Raw genomic sequence first — 25,309 nt, forward strand, 5'->3', positions numbered from 1 at the left:
GATGTGTCTATACCAGGGGGCCCCAAATTGTGTTCATCAGCAGTCTGTGTGTGGAGAGAGGTTGCTGGTTTCACTAAACGAAGCCAGGGGAGACTGATTCCCCTGTCACTGAAAATCTTTGTCCTCAGGAGGTGCTCAAAAGCTTGTGATTTGCACAGAGGTCTTTCTGAAGCAACAAGGTTTGTGAGCAGACTTGCTCCCTGGCCATGAAGAGAATCGGTCAGTAACATCATGAAGGGTTTGTGCTGTCCAATGTGGGAGCTTCAGTGTGGCTATCAACTTTTAAATGAGTTCAAGGAAAATAAAATTCATCATTCAGACTCTCAGTGGTGGTCAAGTGGCTAGGACTCTGCACTCCCAATGCAAGGGGCCTGGGTTTGATCCCTGGTTGGGGAACTAGATCCCACATCTGCAAGTAGAAGACCTCACATGCCACAAATAAGACCCAGTGCAGCCAAATACACAAAATAAGCTAAAAAAAAATTCAGTCTCTCAGTTGCATTAGCTGTGATACTTTACATGCTCAGTAGCTTGTGTGGCCGGAGAAGGCAATGGCACCCCACTCCAGTACTCTTGCCTGGAAAATCCCATGGATGGAGGAGCCTGGGAGGCTGCAGTCCATGGGGTCACTAAGAGTTGGACATGACTGAGCGACTTCACTTTCACTTTTCACTTTCATGCATTGGAGAAGGAAATGGCAACCCACTCCAGTGTTCTTGCCTGGAGAATCCCAGGGACGGGGGAGCCTGGTGGGCTGCCGTCTACGGGGTTGCACAGAGTCGGACACGACTGAAGCAACTTCGCAGCAGCAGCTTGTGTGGCTGGTGGCTTCTGTACCGAACATTTCTGTCACTGTAGAACATTCTATTGGACGGCATCACTCAAAGGCGTACCACTTAACAGAGGCCACTTTACTGGTTCTAGGCAGTGGTTTAAGTGCAGTTTCTGAGGGACCCAAGTGAGGCTAGAGTGAGGATATAAGGGTCGAAATCAAGGTGTACGCAGAGCACAGGTGTGGTCATTGGAGTGAAAATGATACTTTCAATAAACATTTATTTCTTAAATATAGCACTCGAGTCAATGTCACTCAAATGAGCATCAGAAATCTTGGTACTTGTGCAAGACACCAGTTCTGTCATTTTCGCATGCCTATCCTGTAAGTTGAAGCAGGAAATAAGTCAGACTAAACTGTGATAAACTTAAAAAGGAACAGTCACAAAGAGTCACTACAATCTCCAGATGGGGGAATGCAGGATGATTTGCAGAGTAGGGGACACGCAAGCAAAATTTGATGAGTGATAGAAAGCTTGGCAAAAGGAGAATGTGCCAAACAGAAGGAACTGCACAAACCTGGAGACCTGTAAGAAGTTAGCTGGCAGAGCAGTGTGAGGGGGGAGGAAGGAGAGAAGCAGGTGTGGTAGCCACATTTTGTGGGTCCTGTGTAAAATGAAGGCTTCCCAAGTGGCTCATTGGTAAAGAATCCACCTGCCAGTGCAGGACACGCAAGATGTGGGTTTGATCCCTGGGTCAGGAAGATTCCCTGGAGAAGCAAGTAGCAACCCACTCCAGTATTCTTGTCTAGAAAATCCCATGGACAGAGGAGCTTGGTGGGCTACAGTCCATGAAGCTGCAGAGAGCCAGACATGACTGAGCACAGCATAGGACACACACAATGCAAAAGGCAAATGCAGGACCCTCGTTCAAAAATTCTTCAGAATTTCAAGACAGCAACAGCTGAGCATTAAATCCATCATGGGGTCCCCTGCAAAAACACAGCTCAGGAGCCCAGGAGGCCATGCTGATGGCAGGAAAGAAAGTTAAAGGGAAAGACAGGCCGATACCGTCTAGGGCTTCTGGGTCAGGCTGTGGTGTTCAGACTGTGTCCTCAAGGCAGCTGAGAGCCTTAAGAGACTTTTAAGTGAGGCTGGGGCAAGATCAGGCTTGAGCACTGAAGGGCTTGGCGGGAAGGCTGGTTAAGAAGCCACTGAAATGGCCTGGGGAGAGAGAGGACGAGGATGGGAGAAGTAACAGTGGACAGAGAGGAGATGAGATTCAGTGAACTTGATAGCAGGACTGCGGGCTTGAAGCCTTGTTTGCTGTGGTCCGGGCGGGGCTGCCCTCCGCTGCGATCCTGTGTCCCTCGTTCTTTGCAGGTTCTCAGGCTTTGAGTTTCTGTGAGCCCTCAGGAAGCCAAAGGCTGAGGATGGAGGAAGATGGCAGGAGCCGGTGTCATACCCCAAGTCGCTCACCAAGCACCCCTTTGGGCCCACTCCTCTGTTTGCCACATGAAGCAGAGGTTCCCTTGCCCCAGCTCTGGGGGGAACCAAAGCACCCGCCCCCCTCTCCACTCCAGTCTCAGACACCCCGCCTTTAGCAGAAGCTCAGTCAGCATTGTTTCCTTACGGCCTCCCTGGGATTTGCATTTCCTGACTTGGGGTGTTTGTGACATTCCAGGGGCCATTATCAGAGGGTTTGACTCTCTATTTCCTGAGGGAATCAGGTCTTGTTCTTTTTCCGCGGGGTTGGAGGCAGGGGTGAGGGAGCCGGTGTGGACAAGGCGTCCACTCCGAGCGAAGCGGTACAGCCGCATGGCGCGGCGCGGAGGGAATGAAAAATGAGCCCCTCCAGCGGCCCGGGACCGCAGACAACGCGGAAGGAAGCCGGTGTGTATTCGCTGCCAGGCGGTGTGTGCCAGGGCTCCTCTCTTTTCATAGGCTGTCTCTTCTCATCCTCATGACAATACCTGAAGGTGAGCGCAGGGGCACCCCTTTGGCACATGAACACCCAGCGGTCATTGGCAGGATGTGGATTAGAACCCTGGGGTCCCCCACCCCCACCCCCCTCTGGTCTCAGCGAACGCCGGGGAACAGCCCCCAACCCTTGGCTTCTACTTGACAGATGGAAAAACCAAACAGAGGAGGCACCGACCGTGAGCCGGACCTGGATAAAGCGAGGGGAAACTGTTTCTCAAGTGAGTGTGATTTTATGTAAACCTTGCATGGAATGGATGTCTCCATTAATTAGCTTATTTAAAACAACAAACAAACAAGCAAAAAACCACCCAAACAACCAAACATTGGGAGTCTGGTCTGACTCACAAAGGGACAGGGGAGGCATATTTCGTGCATCTGCAGGGAAATAGAACCCCCATGTCACAGAGTGAAGTCGGCACAAGTTTATGAATGAGCTGCACTGGGTGGGGTGGTTCCCAGAAAAATCTTACAAATGACACAGGGATATTCTTGTTTGGTGGCCAGTGTGACGTGGTGCATCTTGGCACATTTTAGAAACTGGAGGCTGTGGTGGGGCAGGTGGGAGGAGAGAGAGACCAGTCTAAGGGCAGGGTGGCTACAGGCTTCTGGGGTTCAGAGAGCATCCTTTGTACCCGGAGCTCTAACAAGCAGGGAACACATCGATTTGGGAGGATCCATGAGGACCAGAGGAGTGAAAACCGGGGGAGCTGTGTTTCCAGCCTGAGAGCCCTCTGACCAACGTTCCAGGTGACTACTAGCTCAGAAGCCAAGGCTGCTTTTTCAGGCTGGTCTCATGTTTAAACTGGGATATTCATCTTTACAAGCAGGAAAGAGCTCTCTTGGACACGAAAGTTTGGCCGAGAGAAAAAGTCTACCACCTGTGGCTCTGGATTAAAGGGCTGGGCCTCTGGGGGCATCTTCCAGGCTGCAAAAAGGGCCAGGCTGCTGGAAGGGCGCTTGAAACAAATAAAACAGTGACTCCCAAACTCACCCATATGTCACGTTCTTCCAGAAAATACCCTCTGTAATTAGTTACAAGCTGTAGAGAATGAAATCCAATTTACCTGTCAAAGAGAAAGACCAAATTCCCCCCCAACCCAGATTGCTGGGAGCGAGTGTGGCCCCTTCCTTCCCCCGGCCCCACCTTTTTCCCCCCACCTCCTAGATTTGAGAAGACTGAAAGAAATAAAATAGCAAAGTTGGGAAAATCCTCTAAAGACACACAGTGTTCCAAGCACAATCAGACCACTAATTACTGTTAAGCCCAAGCCCTTTTTTGTGTTCTGAGGGGGGCTTCAGTGTGTAGAGACCACTTGGGTCTTTTCATGAGTTGGGGCTAACCCCTGAATAGCAGGGGGTTTTTTTCTTCTCCTTTTCAACATTTGCTTACTGCCTGCCTTCTTCGCCTTCGTCTTCATCTTTATCATCATCTTTCTCCCCCCCTTTCCTTCTTTTTCTTTCCTCCTGTTTTTTTTTTTTTTTTCTTTCTCCGTTTTTCCTTTTTGCTTTTCTGATAGCATTTTTCTTCTGGTGTTGTGTTTTAAGTCTCTAAATGAAACTTGACTGCCCCCACGGCCGGCTGGAGAAGCACAAAGGCCGCCCATTCCACTGGCTACAGTAACGCCATTGTGTGTCCTAACAATGCACTAATTGGCGGTGACAATTGTGGGGATGGGGAGGAAGAGGGGGGCCGCTCTTTTCCAATCAGCTGGCCACTGAAATAAAGGGATGGAAGGAGGACGGGAGGCCCAGGTTTCTGATGGAGAGGGGGAAGAGACACACAGAGGGGGCGCAGTGCTGGCGTTTGTGCTGGGCCTTCTCAATTAAAAATAAAAACAAAGGAGAAAAGAATTATTTTGAAAAAAAAAAAAAAAGTACAGACTATGCCGCAAACAACTTCAGGGTCCTTGACCCGCTTCAGGGGGACAGGGGATGGAAGGGAGCCAAGGTGAGGCCTGGTGAGCGTCACGCAGAAGCACCCTTTGGGAAGGGAAACTTGAATCAGTCCAGTCGACCTGCACATCCAACATTTCTGTGTTTCTGCAAACTGATGCAAAAGTGGGGGAGTTTGGTGAGAAAACGTTTTGAGAGGAATACCGGACAGGATAGTTGAGAGGCAAGTGCTGAGGCTGGTGAGTAGTGAAGTCCTCGATTCAACCACATTTCTCAAGAAGGGAAGCCAGCGAGGGAGAAGGAGGCTTCCATTTATTGGATGGTGGTAGATTTGTTGTTGTTTAGTCAGTCAGTCATGTCCGACTCTGTTGTGACCCCATGGACTATAGCCCGCCAGGCTCCTCTGTCCATGGGATCTCCCAGGCAAGAATATTGGAGTGGGTTACTGTTTCCTTCTCCAGGGGAACCTTCCTGACCCAGGATCGAACCTGAGTCTCCTGCATTGCAGGCAGATTCTTTACCACTGGGCCACCTGGATAAGATGTTCATAAACTCCAGGAGCTACAGAAGGTGATTCTGACTTTTAAAATGGTCGGGAAGGGGGAGCTGGGCAAAATGGTAAACAAGAACAGAATGATAACCAAATAGTATTGTTGAGCCCACAGGGCCTGCTGGAGATGCCTCCCTAATCTCAGAACCCCAGCCCCTGGAGCCAGTAAGAGCCTCAGAACCACTGGGTTCCAGCTCACAGCCCGGCTTTACACAGAATGAGCCGCCTTCCTAGACCAGCCTCAAAGGCACCCACTCCCAGAAACTTTCCTGGCCCGGTGGTGTGGACCCACGTGCTGTCCACGCTCTTCCCTTATACCCTGGATGCCTCTCCTCTCTTTCTGTGTGTCAGGTCCAGTGCTAAATGCCCCGTCTGCATTGTTTCACTGAAATCTCACCACAGCCCCATAACCTGATGACTATTATTATCCCCAGAGAGAAGGAGATAATGACTTGCCCGAGGTCACTGAGCATCATAGCTGAGGAGCCAGGAATCTAACAGTTGCAATAACAGCACTGGTGAACACTGCCCTCTTGGCTTCAGGGAGCACCTCTCTCCATTCACTCTATGTACATTTCAGGTTGGGGGTGGGGAGGCAGGGAGGCTGTGCTCCAGCAACTCCAGAATCTAACAGAACACTTGACATATGGGAGGCCTCCAAAAGGTTTGTTGACCAAAGAGGGCAGCAGGGAGGGCTCTAGGACTGGCAGAGATTCTTTGTGTCCTTGTGGGTCTCAGACTTCAGGCTGCATCAGGATCCCCTGTGGGGGAACTTGTTAAAATACAGGTCTCCCCTCCTGTCCCCATGTACCCCAGTCATGAGTGAACTGAGAAAGTACGCTTCTAATACATCCCCAGCTGATGCTGTGAAGCTGGTCTGGGGACCACAGTTTGAGAAGGGCTGCTCTAGTTCCTGCATAATGTTCACATTGCATCAGGGATTCCATTCCTGCCATTATCTCTGGTTTTGTTATTGTTGTGGTTGTTTTTGTGGTCTGAGATCAGAAGTTTTATTAAGGAGAAATTAAGGGTGAAAAGTTTTGACCATTGTTGTTGTTGTTGTTCAGTCATTAAGTTGTGTCTGGCTCTTTGTGACCCCATGGCCTGCAGCATATCTGGCTTCCCTGTCCTTCATCATCTCCTGAAGTTTGCTCAAATTCATGCTCATTGAGTCGATGATGCCATCCAACCATCTCATCCTCTGTTGTCCCCTACTCCTGCCTTCAATCTTTACCAGCATCAGGGTCTTTTCCAAAGACTCAGCTCTTTGCATCAGGTGGCCAAAGTATTGCAGCCTCACCTTCAGTTCTTCCAATGAATATTTAGGGTTGATTTTCTTTAGGATTGATTGGTTTGATCTTGCAGTCCAAGGGACTCTCAAGAGCCTTCTCCAGCACCACAGTTCAAAAGCATCAATTCTTTGGTGCTCAGCCTTCGTTATGGTCCAATTCTCACACCCATACATGACCACTGAAAAAACCATAGCTTTGACTATATGGACCTTTGTTGGCAAAGGGATGCCTGTGCTTTTTAATATGCTGTCTAGGTTTGTCATAGCTTTGACCATAATGAGAAATAATCTTAGATTCTTTCCTACTTTAAAAAACAGTCTTAATCAAACAGTGATTTATATCTGATTTAAAAAATAAGATGATCAGTGATATGCCCAACTAACAACACGGCAAACAATGACGTGCTTTAGAACATATCTAAATGACTGTCTTGGAGAGTTCTTTTCTCATCAATTTTTGTGCCTCTTAAGTTTATGTCATGAATATTGTATACTTTAAATTGAAATGCTCCTCCAGTGAAAGAATTGAATAAAGAGGATTTTAATTCTAAACTCCTTTCGGTGAGGGCATCTCAGCAGATGGGTAAGAAGTTGAGGAACCCACCCCTGGGACCCCCAACATGTTGGCTCAGGAGCTAGTGCCTTAGGTCCCAACATGGTGCCAGGGAACAGACAGGACCCTCTGCACTGGGGGAAACTGCCTCCCTGCAAATAAAGGGTTCTGAGTCCACTCAGTTCTCTAGGAACCAACCCTGTTTCTGGAGCTAGGCCTTTCAATTAGTCAGGTATTCAGCATCCATTGGTAAGTCACTATCGTCATGTCGGGGGTGCAGCAGACTCCTGAAATGCCCTCTTTCCTCAATTAAAGGCAACTTTTCCTCCAGCTTTGGTGCAGCTGTCTGAATGGAGAGGTCGAGGATGATGCAGCCTGGCAGTGCTCACTCCTGTGTGTTCTTGTCTGCTGGCTGCATGGGCTGGCATGAATAGGGCAGGGGGTACTGTCCTCCAAAGAGACTGGGACCCCCGCTCCCTAAAGAAGGAGAAAGGAAAGCTGGAATGGAACCATAGCTCTTTACAGTGTGTCGAGCCTTCAGGAGGAGCACCTTATTTTGTAAAATCTTTATTGTCAGAACCAACAAAACAAAACAAGGTATTTGGGGGATCATGAGATAAATTTGATTTGGGATTGAGCAGCAGATGATAACAAGAAATTATCACTACTTTTATTCAGTGTTATAATGGCATTGTGACTCTGTAGAAGAAAAATAAACATGTTTTGTAGATGTGTGCTAAAGCACATCAGCATGAAATATCATTATGTCTGAGATGGTCTCTGATATTTTCTCAAAAAAAGAAGAAAACAAGAGTAGGTAGAACAAACAAGGCAAACATCGAATAATTTTTATTTTAAAAAAAGTTTATTTTTACCTCCAAATATCCCCATGGTGGGCTGCAAATGAACTGACTATTGAGGTTCCAGGGGGACAGGTTTGGGGCTGATTTGGGCAGAGCTAGTTCCCAGGACTTGCTGGTTGTTGGACCACATGCTGATTTTGATATACGTTTGCCACAAGTACTGGCACTTGGCAAACTCCATCAGTCAGTGCCAGGCCTCTGCTGTCCCTCTTCCCCTTGCTGTGGAACTGAACTTGGATGAGCAAGAGGTATTTCCTGAGATGTCTATCATTAGACATCTCCTCTGGGCACTGGGGCTGCAGTGGCTGCTTCCTTGGTGGCCTCACTCCTGGGTAGCAGTGAGAAAGCCATCTGGGGAGCTTGACCCAGTTTAGAATTCACATCCACTTCCCTGCCTGTGCAATTGGAATTTATTTCCTCTGCAAAAGGCTTGAATCTCAGAGCGAAATACCTCCAGCTGGGCTTGAGTATGCGTGCAGTGATCCTAATGGAGAAAGATTCTGGTTTATTTTCCTAACAGCGTGCACCTTGCGGTCTCCTTGGAACCCGGCATTATTAAGAGTGTGCCATCACAATACAGCACGGAAGCTAAGGCAATTTGGATGTTCTTGGGCCCCAAATTAATATGTGCTTTGTATAGTCTTGTAATCTGGAAGGCAATTTTCCATAACACAGTGAGAGATGTTCCTTTTATACATTTGAGATAATTTAGCTCAATGTTCATTTGAAAAAATGATGGTGCTAATAGCGGCTCTTCAGCTTCAGAACAACAAACCGTCCTGGGAGAGCACAGAAGCCATGGAAAGTGATTCTCATATCAGGCTGTCTGGAAGGGATTGGATAAAAGCTGGAGGAATTTCCCCCAGACCAACAGCTGCCTGAGATTGTATGGCAGGATCTGAAATACTGTATGAACCCATGAACTTGAACTGATTGGCTTAAAACCAATAGCTCTTAATGGAGGAATATGAGATAGAGCGGGGGGCGAGGGGGTTATTATGAATCTCCTGATTGTCCAGGTAAATTGTAAGTCATTGCACATAAATCAGAATTTCTGTAGGCTCCGCTGTGGGAACAGTTTGTTCTTCCTGCTGGACCTTTCTGTCCAAGCTATGAAGGAATAGATGCGAACAAGGGAGGATAAATGAATCTGCTGTGTGGGTTTTGCCTTGGGCTTCCTGAGTATTATATACCAGGGGCCATTGTTCTCTTGGGGAAGGAATCCTCTACTCTAATCAGAATCCAAATACAGTAATAAAAATCCACTTTAAACACCCCCTGACCCCCACAACCTGGCCCCACTCGTCAATAATGTAATTTTTAAGGATGCTGCTTTAGAACAAGTCCCAAGTTCATTTCTACTTGCATCCTTGCCCTTTGGAAACACTGTCTTTCTACAGTGATTCTCAATAAAGTCTTTGCTGTGGAGGTACCCCCTCTGGTAAGCACTGTGGGAATGGAGCAGACATTGTTTATAAGACTGAACCATTTGTACAAGTGCTCCATCAATGAGGAGTATTTGTCATCATCAAAGTTCCTGACTTCACAAAAGGAGGAGAGGGGAAGAACTAAGTTTCCATTCACCTGCAACTGGCAGGGGAGCTTGAAGGTGGTCAGTTCAATAGATGCCTGGATTCAGAATGATTGTGGTTTAATTAAAGTCTATAGTTTTTCCACGAAGCGAAGGCAAATCTCGACACAGCTCAGGTTTTTCTGAACCTCCGAGGCCTTTCTAGGCAAGAAGCACCTAGTGATTTTCCATTTAAACAACACTGGAGTGATAAGTTTCATGTTTGTCGGGTGGGCCTGGCCTGGCAGCAGACTGTCACGTGCATACATTTGAGGACAACTGCAGCATAATGAGGAGGAATGAAAAAATGAAAGGAAGGGCACAGGACTGTCTTTGTAGATCAGCTTAGTCACCTGTGGTCATGACTTCTACTCACCCGGCTGTCTGGCAATGGTATATACTGGATAAATAGACACTAACCACACCCCGGAAGAAAATTAAGAGAGTATAAAGTTCAGGTTTTATGAAAACAATGGCAATTTCTGAGCAGCAGGTTCCAAAGTACTGTACCTGTTCGGTGTCTGTTGGGAGGAAGGGAGACAACAGCTGTGAGCTGGAGGGCAACTAAGACGGCTCAGTCCCTCTACATACCTTTGACATCTTTCCCACTGTGGACTACCAGTATCCCAAGCACTTGGCTCTTTCAGGGAAACTTGTTTCATTCAGTCTGCTGCTGCTGCTGCTAAGTCGCTTCAGTCGTGTCCGCCTCTGTGCGACCTCATAGACGGCAGTCCACCAGGCTCCCCTGTCCCTGGGATTCTCCAGGCAAGAACACTGGAGTAGGTTGCCATTTCCTTCTCCAGTGCATGAAAGTGAAAGTGAAAGTGAAGTCGCTCAGTCGTATCGGACTCTTAGCGACCCCATGGACTGCAGCCCACCAGGCTCCTCCGTCCATGGGCAGGCAAGAGTACTGGAGTGGGGTGCCATTGCCTTCTCCGTTCATTCAGTCTAGTGGGTTTTAACTTTCAGGATGCACAGGGCTCACCCAGGGAACTTTCAAAAAAATACAAATACTCAGGCCCCATCCAGAAAGATTTGGATTCAGTTGTCTGCAATGGGATCCTGAGTTTTGCTTGTATTTTTGTGTTACTCCTGAGGGAACCACCGATTAAAAGTCATCATCTAGTGGCTTCATCAAAGGACAGGACTGGAAATGATTCAGGGAGATTCCGATCACATCTCCTGAGGGTGGGGAGAGGGGAACAGAATGGTGTCTCTTTCCCCCCTTTGGAAATGACTTGTGATAATGTGAAAACTTCCTGCAGTTATCCAGTCACTCAGGTTTGCTGCCACTGGGGGATGGCTAACCCGTCCTGTAAATCACAGGAATCGGGGCTCTGGCTGCGCTGTGTCTAGTTTGGTTCAGTGAAACATTAACTTGTTTCTTTTTATTGTGGATTGTGGCAGGTTGCTTGTGAAGATGAGGTCCAGTTGTTCCTTGGACGGAATGGGCATGAGCTCCAGTCACTTTCCTGGGGGTGGAGGAGGGGCACCTGGGCATGAACTTCTTTAGGTGTGTCCTAGAGAGTGAGGCTCAGAGTCCACCTGTGGTAAATGTTTAACCAGAAGCACCTTTTCTGGTCTCTTCAATGTCTTTGAGTAGGTGAATTTCAATGGTGCTTTTGAAAGGTTCCGAGTGGACAGTTGTGCCCATGGTCTTTTTTGTGGCCGTGAAGGCCAGCCCTGGGGAAGGTCATGTAGATAGTTTTCATCACCTCTCAGCTCCAGAGGGCTGCTGTCCTCACAGAGACAAGTCCCCTCTACTTTCACTCTTTGCTCACAAAGTATGGTCTTCATGGTCTTTAGGAATGACCGGTGGCCTTGCCTAATGGCCTACCATCTGGCACTTGCTCCTCTAATTTGGAGAGTACAGTGGTGATGAAAGCTTGGGGGAAAGCTGGGATAGATGCTCCATGTGGGAGCTGGGACGGGTTTGTCTCAGATCAGAAATAAATCATGGTCTGTTTTGGCCATTGAGGCCTAGACCACCACATTTGCAATTTTTTCAAAGTTTCACTATATTTTTCATAAGCATAGGAAGGGCTGATTAGAATATTGAGGTTGAAGAAATCAGGAAAAAAATGAAGTCTATAAGATTAAGAGCTATTTTATATATCTATATATCTGAATCATTTTGTTATATACCTGAAACTGACATTGTGAACCAACTACAGTTAAAAAAAAAAAGTAAAAATATTAAGAACTATTTTAAGGTCCCAATAGCTCACTTTCAATAAAGTTTAAATCTTGACTTTGAATTAACATCCAGCGCTCATCTTGGGCTTTCACCACCCCCGCAAAAACAGCATTTGAATGGAGTTGTTATGAGAGGAGAAAGTACTTTCTGCATTGTTTATTGAGAGAGAGATAACTTTATACATCAGGAACTGGTGCACTTAAATTATATGACAGATGACCGTAAAAACTAGGGGTCTTGTCCACAACACAGTTTATTTTTTTTTATTATTACAGTTATTGATATTTTTAAAAATGATGTAAACAAAACTATGGATAACTTATGCCCAAACAAAAGGCAATAAAATCCAGAAAACAGAAATAATACACATATAAGTTACAGTAGATATTACAAATAGCTCAACACAGAGTGACAGAGTAATAGCCCAAGCCCCAAGTTTTAGACAGTTCTGTACAGCATGAACAGAAATAAGGGAAAATGACATCTATCTGACCCAGGAGCGTTAAGAACAAGTTGTGCAAAGACTTCCGCACCCCACGTTCGATGCTCTTCACTTCCAGCCTACACACTTCCTCTCCTTTTACTGTTCTCTAAAGATAGATTTTTTTTTTCTTGAATGTTCTAGGATAGGCTATTCACAATAGGATCCTGAAAGGTGACCAAAATCAGAATCTAAGCCTCTGGTGGTGAAAGCCTAATGTAATAGCTTGGTGGACTGCCCACACCATGTAGGAATGCCTTCACCACAATCCAACCAAGAGGCCTCTCACTTCCCACTTGGAAGACAGGTGGCAAAATAAAAGAAACCCTTTATACAGTAAAGGAAAAGAAAATCCTTGTGTTTGGGTAATTTTTTTCACCTGAAAAAGGCTAAGTTCACTGACTTTACAATTGGAATCTGAATAACCAGTTTAATTTCTCTACCCATTGGCCTTGGTGACATCATGACATTCCCCTGAGTTTGGTTCATGAAAAGCAAGCAAGCAAACAAAAGGAGTAATTTGAGAAACAGCATAAAACAGAGTCAAAACATTATGTGGTTGTATCTTTTGTGTTTCCTTGTTAAGTGTCAATGGCGCCAAGGAGTGTTTCCACTAGTCTGCTCTGACAATGTGCTTCCAACAGGAACCCTTGTACTCATGAGGTTAAGGCACCAGGTTAAATGAAGGTGAAAGGTCTGACATGTGCATGGAATATGTGGGCTCCAAGCGTGCCTGTGTCGAGAGCAGCCAGCAGGGAAGAAGCAAGGTGATCCATGCTGAGGCAAAGGACCCTGCAGGCTTCAAGTGGGTCTGCTAGTCTAGACTAGAAGCACGAGGCAGTACTATAAGGCACTCCTAAGGGCAAAAAGACATGAATACGAAGGTCAGTGTGAGGAGCCACAAGCCCCAGAGGTCCACCAGCCAGTTTACCAGGCCTGAATCTGGGCTCAGCACTGCGGCAAGGAAGGTCAAGGGAAGGGAAGAGAGGCTGGTCTGCAGCTCAGCGGCCTAGGAGGGTATCTTATCGTGTTGAGTTTCCATAAGCGCCTGAATCTTCTACCTGGGTAACAACTGGCTTCACTGCAGACCTTCCTAACAAGATGGCATCTCTCTCTACAGGGGAAATCCTAACAAAACAGCAGCTGTCTTTTCACTCGGGGTTAACAGTGCCTTCCATCACCTTGGAGGCCACTGCAGGAGGAAAGGGCTCTATCGCATGAGCCCTTGGAGCCCATTTAAATTAAAAGCCCCGACGACTGTGGGTGTGCTTGAGACGGTGTTCCACACTTTTCTTTTGACTTTTGTCAATGACTTTTGACAATGGCTTGGGGTACTGGTACTTCACTGTTGAAACACTGTCCCCCATGGTAGAAATCACATTTCTCTGTTTAGATGAGCTGAGCAGGGCTTGTTCACCTGTCACTGGGCTCAAGTAGTGACGGTGCAGAGGACACAACACTCGGAGCTGTTGTTAATGCCCAGGTGTTGGCAAGGACCGGGGAAAGGAAAACAGAGTGGTTCCAACAACTCAGTTCAGGCCAACGAGGGGACGTTCGCTTCTTTCAGATTTGCCCCAACTCTCTACTTCTCTCACATTGTCTTAGAGGAAGAAAAGTAGTGAGACAGGAACCTCAAGCCATAAGGGGGTGGGGGGAACTGCACTTACCTCTCTTTACTGGGAGAAGTAAAAAAAATAAAAAAGAAAATCACCTTGTGTTGACTCCAGGCAGTATTAGAATCAGGAGCTGAAGATTTACTTCAGAGTCTAGTTACTTCAGTCAAGAGCAGCCGGTCAGTGGAGGTGAGGAACACTGCCCCCACACAGCAACAGCAGCACTGGCTTAACCCTAAACTAGGAGCCGAGTGTATCTTGGCTTCCTCAGATCATGCTTCTCTTTGCAGAAAATGCTCAGTGTGGCCTCACGCAAGTCCTTCCCTGATGCAATGATTTACGTGTGGCCCTTTCTGGCTCATGGGTAGAGACAAAGCCACAGGTTTGGAAGTCATGCCTTTTCGAGAAGGCACGGGAAGAAACTATCCAGTGTGGGTGTGCAGTGTGTACAGATGCACAGACAAAAACAGAGGCTGGACTCCACGCAAGGGGACTCACTGCAGCTTAGCAAAGGTGGCCGACAGCAGCCACACTGCTGTGAACAGCTCGGCTTTCCGCGCAGCCGGAAGGAAGCCAGGCACAGTCCCTCAGCGGGGGTCTGAAGGACACCACTGGGTTGGCTGGAAACCACAAATCCCAAGTCCTAGCGATATTCCCTTCTTGGTGCAGGCCTAGTCTGGAAGAATCCAAAAGTGACTGCCTTCTCAGCTCATCAAATATTAAAGCTCCTAGAGAGATTACTCTTAAGCACAATGATCATGAAGATGACCATAATACAGTCCCCTGAAAAGGCAGTGAGGCAAAGGGGGAAGACGGGAGTTTTATGTGGCTTTCACATACAGAGCTTTCAACTTGGAGAAAGAGCCACCCTGGAAAGAACATGACTCCCATCCCAGTTGACTGCTGTTTAAGTACTTTGCGGCCTTCCTGCTGCGGTGCAAACTGAGGTCTATTTTAAGAACTGGCTTTTTTACTGCAGGGTGAGATGCCAGCATTTCACCAGGCTTGGACTGTCCCACAATCGAGTTTCTGGCACGGCGAGGAGGGATTTCCTCAAGTGATACACCAGGGAAGGGGCCTTTCAAGAGAAAAGAGTTTCCCTGAAGTTGGCTGCCAGCTCTAGGAGATTAATGGGCCATTTTCTCCTGGGCTTTATGTACGAGATATTTAATATGGGATGAAAAATGGACCATGAGGGAAAGCAGGTATTAGCTTAGGTCTTAAGGAGGTGGTAATCCACAGATTTGCTTTCGTTTCGACAGTTTCTAAGTAGTGGAACAATTACCTACAGTGCACCAAGTAATTTGTTAGGGTCGAAAACAGTAAGGGCGTTCAGGTGTGCGCTAAGGTATCCTGGGTTGAAAACAGCAACTTTGAATTTTTGTGGCAGACCCAAATGCTAAGCCAGCTCTGCCCTGTCTGTTCATGTTTGGGGGTTGGTGGCTGAGTGTGTCATGTAGGCCTGCGGCTGGCACTGGCCAGGCTTTCGGGGCTCCACAAAGAGGAGGGAAACGGGCTGCTGGGGAGTGCTTCCAGCTCTGGTAGCTGATGCTGATAGCACATTTATCATTTTTTTTCCCTTTGGAAAATAAGCAACAATGTGGGTGGGAAGTTCTCCTTAGAGGTTCACAGGGATTGCCACTATTCTGCTGGACCTCGAAACAACCCTGGTAAAAGCCAAGGCCTTGGGAGCACAGACCCAGAGAATCAAGCTGACTCTCGGTGGGTCTGACCCTGGGGCCTGTGAGACAGGACAGGAAATTCTGTACACGCAGCCAGCGTGCTAGAAGGGGAGGAGATGGCCCTGTACTCCGGGTCTCCAATTGCAGTGTGCTAGGGATGGCCTTGCTGACAGCTGGAGTCACAGATACATTAATTACGGCAAAGGCAGAAGTAAGCTACAGTGACAGGGAGCTGGGGGCGGAGGGAGAAGGCACTTTGCCATTGGAGCACATCTGTTTTGTAATAAGCAGGTCTGTAATTCTCTTGTGAAAGATCACGTTTTGCTATCTTCTCTGAGGCTGGAATATATAAATACTGTATTTCACGAAGGGGAAGAGGAAAGGGGAGATGATCAAATTTGTTTGCCTGTTTGCCAAGCGCTTGTTTGAGACTTTCCACCCTTTTTCTTTTGTGTGTAACAGTTTCTATAGAGTCGGGTGGGGCGGGGAGAGGGAGTCAACTTATTTTTCTAAAAGTAAAAGGCACCGTAAGGCATCTCATGAATGGGGCCCCGGCCTTTTAATAAGTTTTCATGCCTTGGCTACAGCTACTGTATAATCAGAAGATAAATGCATGAGTGGTGCTGAGCTATTAACGTTGAAATGTGTGGTCTGGGGCCAAAGGAATGGGTGTGGGTTGAGAGGTGAAATGCTCACACCCAACAGTCTGCACAGAAGTGAGTCTGAAATGTCACATCTCCAAACGAACAGAAGCATCGTGAGCTGGGATCACAGGGAGCCAGGTGTGTGGAAAGGAGCAGTGAAGTTAAATGTCCCATGGGCTGTGGGAACACTGGTTCTCTAGGTCCTGCTAGGAGTGTAGCTACTAAACCATGGAGGCTTTGAAGGCATCTGCTCAGAGGAACGGTAAGAATCTTCTCATATAACCTACTGAGAATTGCTTAAATATAAGCTTATTTTTTTGGTTCTGGAAAGAGTTAAGGTGGAAGGAATGGGAGCCATGCTTTCTGGTGCCAAGCTATCTGCCATTTTAGTCACCGTGGCCACTGTGCTAAGAGGATGCTGCAGAGGAAGAATACCCCCCTGGCCAAGTGCCTGAGCAACTCATTCTTATTCCTTATTAGCTTAGCACTTTGCATCTCACTTCATGGTGGCAATGATGCATGTGTGTGTGTATATATATATATATTTAAATAAGATTAGATTTAATTCCTTAATTATATTTGTCAGTTTGGTATTTTCTTCATAGTCTAAAGTTGGTACTGTGAAGTTCCAAGGTGCTCTGATTTTTCAAAACAATTAAGAAAGTATGAAAGCAGATGTGGTGACATTGACAAATGAAAGGTCAGAGTGAAAGGGCAATGAAGAACAATAAAAATAAATAAAGTGTAATGAATAGGTGGGAACTGCCCACACAGGATTCTGTGAAAAGAAAACTGCAGATCCTCTCTTGGAATGTGTGTACTCTACACCTGACCTCCTGGTCCACAAACTGATATATTTAACAATCCGAAGCAATTTCCTCCAGCCAGCACTATTAAAAAAAAAAAATCATCCTGTCACCCATGAAACTCCTGGAAGACTGCTCTTCAGAGCCATGTTTCCAGCCTGGCAAAGACGGTCACGTCTCTGGGTGGGTGTTGGGATTCGTACCAGCAAACAGACGGACAACATGTAGGTTACTGAGGTCTCTTGTCAGGAAAAACACTTTCTGAGATTAACTTTAGAACAATTTATCTAGCTCTCCTGATAAATTAGGGACACACACTTTCTGTCAGAGGGAGCTCACACTCCTGATATCCAAGCTGTTTAACTCAGCTTAGGGGATCCCAGCCTTTGCGATGACACAGAGGTGAGAGCCGGGACATTGGCTCCTGGAAGGATCAGGAGTTACTGCTGTGTTTTGAAGCTTTTCTTATGAAACTTGATGATGGGTGCTTGCCTCAGTTACCTCATCCTCTGTGAAGGCTAAAAATAAATAACACAAAAATAACTCAAAGCACTCTTCTGGAGAAAATGCTTTCTCCTAGGTCCTGTGTAATAAATGGCTCCTGAGAGCCCCACAATGTCTGAACTATAAAGCCTTGTGTGTAAACCACGTTTGGCTTGGGGGCAAAGCAGCTGAAATTCATGGCTAGGTGTAATCCCGCTATTGGTAACTTCTTGAGCCACAAAGCTCCATGGACCTTTAAGACAACGACTTATACTAAACATACGTACAGGACATATAGGTATGTATGCATATACATTTATAAATATATATATCTAGCTGAGGATGAGACGTTAACTTCTCCCAGAGGGGTCTAACTGTCTAGTTTGGAAGCCACTGGGGCTGATAGATGGTTGAGAGGTCACCGCCTGGCCTTGGACTCCTGCTGAGTCAGGTGTTCTGGTAGGACAGCTCAAACATGTTGCAAGCCTCCTCCAGGCTCTCGTCCATGTTCAACCTCCGCCAGAAAGACTTCTGCTTCATCTGCAGCTCTCGGCGGACACATCGCGGGCAGGGGACAGACTTCTCTTTGCATTCAGCGTGGAAAACGGCTCCACAGCTTTCACACCTGCAATAACCAACCACACAGATGATGAGTAAGGTTGAAGTGAGCAGGGCAGGAGGCTGGAAGTCCAGACCTCTGCACAGCTCAGGTCACAGCCTTTTATTCCTGACCCCTCGAAGAGACGTGACTCGTAGAAGTGGGTTCTTTCCTTTTCCAAAAGACACAAGGTTGAATTTCATTTGAAAAACATGTTTTTGTTTGTTTGTTTGTTTCTGATTAGAACTAGCTGGGGACAGGCTTATGTTTTCTGGGTGGAGGGTAGTCAGCAGTCAGTTAGCAATTTTGTGATCATGGTTAAAATGGACAGAGCTCTAGAAGCTCCACGTGTTAGCTCGACTGAGAAAGAAATGGGGGTAGTGACTCTAGGGTGAAGTGACAGAAAATAAGAGTGGAGCGCCCTGCCAACTGAAAACACTCCCAACACCAGTGACAGCCCCTGTGCCATAGCGGTGAAAATGTGCTTCCGGTAACAAGAGCCAAGCGGTTCCGTCACTCCCTACCTTTATCTGACACTTTGGAAAGTGTCAAAATGGCATATTTTCAATTTCTGAATGATAGACTGTTGCTCTTTTGAGTTTTGTCTTTTTAAATTAGAAACTCTCTCAAACCTCTCTATATCTAGCTTCATAACACATGTGGGAACAGTAAAGCATGAGAGAGTTGGGGAGAGATCTTGTTTTTTAAGAAAAACAAAAAACACACAACTGCTGTAATTTATAGAGAGGAGACATTCCAGGTGGATGATGTTGTTTGGCTTGGTGGAAGCCTGTAGGAGTCTAAATGGCTTGTTTTTACTGCAAAGCCTTTAATAATGAGTAACTGACAAGCTTCCCTAGTGGCTTAGATGGTGAAGAATCTGCCTGCAATGCAGCAGACCTGGGTTCAACCCCTGGGTCAGCAAGACCCCCTGGAGGAGGGCATGGCTACCCACTCCAGTATTCTTGCCTGGAGAATTCCATGGACAGAGGAGCCTGGCAGGCTACAGTCCATGAGGTTGCAAAGAGTCAGACATGACTGAGTAACACTTTTCTCACTTTTAATTGACAAGCACAACTATAGCTGCTCCATTGGGTGGCTTGCCAGTGAGGATTAAGTTCTCATCCTTCCTCACGTGAGTGACAACCGACTAGGACCTCATCCCAGGAGCCCAGGGAACTGGGCCTGTGTGATTTTGCTCCACTGGCAGTGTGCATGCAGGTTCAATGATGGCTGTGAAGGAGCCAGTCCTCAGGGCTCAGCCTTATGCCTCCTACTTTTCTTTGAGTTTCAGACCTGGGTGTGGGATGGTCTCTGGAGCACCACTCCCTGGCCTGCTATTGGCTTAGGATTCAGAAAGTTTGGTCAAAGGAGGATCTTCCCACCCACCCTGGTACCCAGGAGAGAAGGCAGGGACTTAGAGGGAGAGGCACTAGTGTGTGGGCAGGGGCTGTATCTAAATCTGTATCTATCTTAAATCCGATAAATCTGTATCTATCTGTATCTACAGATTAAAAGACAGAAGCTTCAGTGTACCCAGTAGTCTCTACCTCCAGCTCAGCTGCTGCTGCTAAGTCGCTTCAGTTGTGTCTGACTCTGTGCGACCCCACAGATGGCAGCCCACCAGGCTCCCCCGTCCCTGGGATTCTCCAGGCAAGAACACTTGTCTAAATACTGCATAGCAGTGGTTAGTAGAGCAGGCAGGGTGAGATGGCCTAATGCCAATCTATCTTCAAATCACATTCTGCCTATGGGACTGCCATGGATGGAACTGTGTGCCCCCCAAATTCCTATGCTGATGCCTCAGGCTCCAATGTATCTATATTTGGAGATGGGGTCCTCAGGAAGTAATTTAGGTTCACGGGAATCATAAAGATACGTCCTGATCTGATGTGATTTGTGTCTTCATAAGAAGAGAACTAAAGAGGAACTAAAAGAGCCTCTTGATGAGGGTGAATGGTGAGAGTGAAAGAGCCAGGTTAAGACTAAATATTCAAAAAACTAAGATCATGGCATCCGGCCCCATTACTTCATGGCAAATAGAGGGGGAAATGGTGGAAGTAGTGACAGATTTCCTCTTCTTGGGCTCTAAAATCACTGCGGATGGTGACTTCAGCCATGAATTGCTTCTTGGCAGGAAAGTGATGACAAACATAGGCAGTGTGCTGAAAAGCAGAGACATTACTCTGCCAACAAAGGTCCACACAGTCAAGGTTGTGGTCTTCCCAGTGGTCACATAGAGCTGTGAAAGCTAGACTGTAAAGAAGGCAGAATGCCAAAGAATTGATGCCTTTGAACTGTTGTGCTGCAGAAGACTCCTGAAAGTCCCTTCGATAGCAAGGAGATCAAACCAGTCAATCTTAATGGAAATCAACCCTAAATACTCACTGGAAGGACTGATGCTGAAGCTGAAGCTCCAGCATTTTGGTCATCTGATGCGAACAGATGACTCACTGGAAAAGTCCCTGATGCTGGGAAAGATTGAGGGCAGAGGAGAAGAGGCTGTCAGAGGATGAGATGGCTAGATGGCATCACCGATGTGATAAACATGAACTTGGGCAACTCCGGGAGATGGTGAGGGACAGGGAGGACTGGCATGCTGCAGTCCAGGGGGTCACAAAGAGTCAGACATGACTGGGTGACTGAACAGCAACAACAGGAAGGACAAGAGAGAGCCCCTTCTCTGCCCCTGCCTGTACTCGGAGGAGAGGCTAGGTAAGGACCGAGGCAGGAAGGCAGCCGTCTGCAAACCAGGAAGAGAGCGCTGGCCAGAAACCAAGCCCTGCTGAACCCTGACCTGGGACTTCCAGCTGCCAGCACTGTAAGAGATAAATCCAGGCTGTGGTATTCTCTGTGACGGCCAGAGCTGACTAAGACAGTGACCCTGAGGAAGTTATTTCACTTCCCTGAGCTTCAGCTTCCTTATCTGCTAAGTTGGGTTTCCATTAACGTGTACCTCATCTGGTGCTGTGTGGCTCAAATGAGATCACAGATACAGCGTTTGCACGGTTCCTGGCACCTGGTTAACACTTAATCACACAGCTGAGATGGCTTCTTCCAGTGTCAGCAGCTACTTGCTGCCTTCCTGCAAGTCTTCATTTCAGCCTGATTTCACCTATGCCACCGTGGTGACCTGAAGGCACTCTGATCAACCCCGTCATTTCAAAGAGAGGAAAACTGAGGTTCTAAGAGGGGTAGTAGTTGTCTCACGAGGACACAGCGAGTAAAAGCCAGAGCAGAGACTAGAACCCAGGACTCCCGGCAGCCCAGCCAAGGCTTGTACCTGAGGCCTGCTTATCTAAGTGAGAGTAGTGCGTGATCACGGAAGGACACGTGGGGCTTCAAGTTAGAATCCTTGTGTCCAAATCTCAAATCTTTCTTTGAGTGACCTTGGGCATGGAATTTATATTCTTGGTACTCACAATGACTTCCTTCCTAGTCAGTGGGGTTCTCAGAGGAAAATGGGTGGATGTACATGGAAGGGCCCGTCAAATGGCAAGTGGTTCGAGGAGCAAGCGAAAGGGTACACCAGCTCCCATGGTGACGCTGGCACCTGCCTTCTTGCCTGGAGCTGCTGGGCTGTCGACATGGTGGGGTCATCCTTATCATCTCTCTGGCCTCAACCCCTCCCTCCTTCCCAGGGAGAGTGCAGGCAGGGAATGAAGGGCAAATACAGGTGTCCTTGTGCCTCTCTTGTCTGGCTGGCTCCCCCTCGGTGGCCTTGTCCTCAGTGGGTCACACTTCTGTAACCTCCTACTACTGAAGGGAGGTGAATGATAACTTTAACAAATTTCCTCCTTCCTGCCTCCTCTATCCTGCTGAGTTAGTCAGTGACTTACACACCTAGGGATGTTACACTAGAGAATGACTGATAAGGAGACAACCGCTGGGTTCCTTCAGTACCACTCCCTGTCTCTGCTGATACCCCTCTCCCACCCGACTGTGAGTGGAGAGGCTGAGTCTTATCAGATATTTCTGGTGCAACAAACACCCAAGGGGTGATGGAGGGACTAAGTACACCTGCTCTTTCTAGCCAAAGGTCACTAACTGGAAAATAAAAAAAAGTATAAGATAAAAAATGAATGATTTCAAAATAGAACCAAGTCCTATTTTTTCTAACAATCTGTAACCCAGCAGGCATCTTTTGACCTGTGTAAGTGGACAGACTTATCAATGACTTTCCCAAATTCAGAGCCTGTACTGTTAAAATTTTCCCCTGATCCTCCCTTTACAGAAAAGGAACAAGGGCAGGAGAAGGAAGGAGGAAGAGAGACTCTCACATAAGAGTTATGAGCTCTGTAGTAAAAATGTAGTGTGCAGGAAAAAATATTTACATTAAAAATGCAATATATAGGTATTCTTTTCTTTGAGGATAGGACTTTACTAAAAAGAACCTTTCACACTAAAAAGATTCACTGACCCTTTAGTTTTTACTGAATTTCCTAATTGTATTAAAAATACAAAATACAATTAAACATAACTTTTAAGGAACACGTCTTTTATATAAGGCAAAGGTACCAACGTATTTGTCTGGGCAGAAAATTGCTACAGATAATGAAAGAGCAGCGTCCCTTTGGCATTCCTCAGTGATACATCCAATGAAAGCCAGCTCCTTCATTTCTGAGTCATCCAGTCCAGCAGTCAGCAGTCTTTGGATTCTGCTGTGGCCCCTGGAGAACAAAGACCGTGTGGCCTCCCTTTCCAGGGTCCTGTCATGGAGGATGTGACTGCATAGAGATATACTTGCTATAACCAGGCCCATGCAATAGATTTTCCTGTTTTTTTCTTGAAAGCATTCACTGCTTCACTTAATCCAGGGATCTCAGCCTTGGCACTAGTGATGTTTGGGACTTAGAGTCCTTTGTTGTGTGGTGCTATTCTGAGCACTGTGGGCTTCCCAGGTGGCGCTAGTGGTAAAGAATCTGTCCGCCCATTTAGGAGATGCAAGAGACATGGATTCGAACCCTGGGTTGAAAGATCCCCTGGAGAAGCAAATGGCAAATCCACTCCAGTATTTTTTGCCTGGGAAATCCCAGGGACAGAGGAGCTTGGTGGGCTACAGTCCACAGAGTCGCAAAGAGTCGACACGACTGAGCAGAAACACCACCACCACCTTCTGAGCACTATAGTATGTTTAGTGGTATCCCTGGCCTCTGCCCACCTGATGCTAGTGGCAAACCCTGCTCCTCCCGTCAATGCCTCCAGACACTGCCAAATGTCCCTGGGGTGGGGTGGAGGGCAGGCAGGGGTAGGAAACTTTCTGGGTTGAGAACTGTTGACTCAACCTATCTGGACAAGGTATCACGGAGAGGGTACCCAGGGAGTACATAAACAGCACCCTCTCCAGGTGGAACCTGCAAGTATTCCCTGTGGGCTTACAGTCAAATTAACCAATAAGGTCCAGTGTAGTGTGTTTATTCACGTCATTTTCACAAACACATATTTTAATATATCACTTGATTAAAATAGCTGAAACTCACTTAGCATTAACCATCCTGTGGTTTCTAAAATTAGTTTAGGCCATCATTTAAGAAGCCTATACCCATGGCACAATTCTGTGCCTATACCCAATACACAATTCTGTGTATTGACTGTGGTGTGCTGTGTGTCACAGTCATGTCCAACTCTCTGCAACCCCATGCACTGTGCTCCGCCAGGCTCCTCTGTCCATGGCGATTCTCTAGGCAAGAATACTGGAGTGAGTAGCCTATCCCTTTGCCAGGGGAACTTCCCAACCCAGGAATCGAACTGGGGTCTCCTGTGTTGCAGGCAGATTCTTTACCAGCTGAGCTATCAGGGAAGTCCATGCATTGACTAGTAACCCTCAACTTTCTATCAGCTCACTTTGATTTTTCCATTCTCCCCAAAGGCCATCTTGGTGACTGACCCTGCACCACATTTATCCCCTTTGGCCAAGAACTTCCAAGGGATTTCTCTGTGGTGTTCCTTCCTTCTTCGAGCCGTATCTAAGCCATCTAGAGAACCAAAACCAAATACTTTTCTATTTGCCCCATAAAATAAATCTCTTTTACCTAATTGTGAAGTAGTTCAGTTTCAGTGACTTCTGCAATGGAAAGGAGACCAGTAAAATAGCAGTGAGGCCACTTACTGCAGAAGGGAGAGCACAATGAGAGACAGTAATCCTGAAATCTTGGCCCTAGCATTACTGGGATCTTGGAGAACTTACTTCATCTCGGAACCTCACTTTCCCGAAAAGGCTAAGAGAAAGCTGGATTAGATGGTATTTAAGGTTCCTTCCAACCTGCAGATTTTGTGCAGAGGAAAAAGAGCTACTCTGGGTTTTATCTTCTTCTTTCCAAACTTCCTTGGCCCCAGGTCTGTGGATGAATGAGTGGGAATGTAGCCCTGCTGGTCCCTGCTCAGAAAAATCTCAAACTGACAAGCTGGGAATGAATGAGCCTTAACATGAGATGAGCCTTAAAGTGAAGAGTGAGATTTGAAATGTTATTTGCATTCATTAGTCAAGTGATGAAATAGCTTATATACAGCTCTGATCATCAGGAATTGGGCCAAAAGGAGTTGACTCTGCCCCTTCAAATAAAATTTCAACTAAACATTAAGGACTTCTCTCTAAGTTTTCTCCCAATCTTAATCAGCATCCCTTTTCCCTAAGAAAAATCCCCAGAATTGTTAAATGTTGTGGGGTTATTTTGTGGGGGTGAGGACTGGCTAGAGGCAGTAATCATTCTCAGCCTACATGGAAGTACTTACTTTTGTGTTTTAAACATTGGGACAGCCACATTGGAGAGGACCAGGTGCCGATCAGTACAGTGTACGCCAGAGGATGTGTGAAGAGAAAGGAGTAACTCAAGGTTTGAGTCTGCGGAAGCCCTAGGGGTCAATACCATTAATGATTGGTGCACGCCTGGCAAACTGGTCCCCTTACTTGGAACGGGGCAGAGGAATATCTCCACCAGCTGGGGGAAACAGAAATCTCATTCTGTGTATTAATAAAGGCACCATCAGACGAGACTCTATTGTTGTTCAGTCGCTAAGTCGTGTCTGACTCTTTGCAAGCCCATGGACTGCAGAGGCTCCTTTGTCCTCCACTATCTCCCGGTCGCTCAAAGTCATGTCCATTGAGTCGGTGATCCTATCTAACCATCTCATCTTTAGCCGCCCCCTTCTCCTTTTGCCTTCAGTCTTTCCCAGAATCAGGGTCTTTTCCAATGAGTCAGCTCTCCACATCAAGTGGCTAAAGTTTAGAGCTTCAGCTTCAGCATCAGTCCTGATGAATATTCAGGGTTGATTTCTTATATACAACCCTAAAACTTGGCTTACTGACCTACAGCAAATGAAAGAGAGGTCCAG

General features: G+C 46.8%; 1 protein-coding gene and 1 long non-coding RNA gene across 3 annotated transcripts in view; one reads left to right on the forward strand and one right to left on the reverse strand.

Moving 5' to 3' along the window:
• Positions 1 to 2,543: 2,543 nt before the first annotated feature.
• Positions 2,544 to 25,309, forward strand: part of LOC138076710 (uncharacterized) — a 40,995-nt gene continuing 18,229 nt past the window's right edge. For both annotated transcript variants that reach the window (XR_011144686.1, XR_011144687.1), the window contains exons 1-2: positions 2,544 to 2,749; positions 2,899 to 2,971. This is a non-coding gene — a long non-coding RNA (uncharacterized lncRNA). The remainder of the gene's footprint in view (positions 2,750 to 2,898; positions 2,972 to 25,309) is intronic.
• The window catches only part of PLEKHM3 (pleckstrin homology domain containing M3), a 180,314-nt gene continuing 172,831 nt past the window's right edge, over positions 17,827 to 25,309 (reverse strand). Inside the window, exon 7 of the mRNA XM_068968990.1 lies at positions 17,827 to 18,004. Within this exon, the coding sequence (XP_068825091.1) occupies positions 17,827 to 18,004 (178 nt within the window). The remainder of the gene's footprint in view (positions 18,005 to 25,309) is intronic.

The sequence above is a fragment of the Capricornis sumatraensis genome, chromosome 3, assembly GCF_032405125.1.
Source record: "Capricornis sumatraensis isolate serow.1 chromosome 3, serow.2, whole genome shotgun sequence".
NCBI classification, from domain to species: domain Eukaryota; kingdom Metazoa; phylum Chordata; class Mammalia; order Artiodactyla; family Bovidae; genus Capricornis; species Capricornis sumatraensis.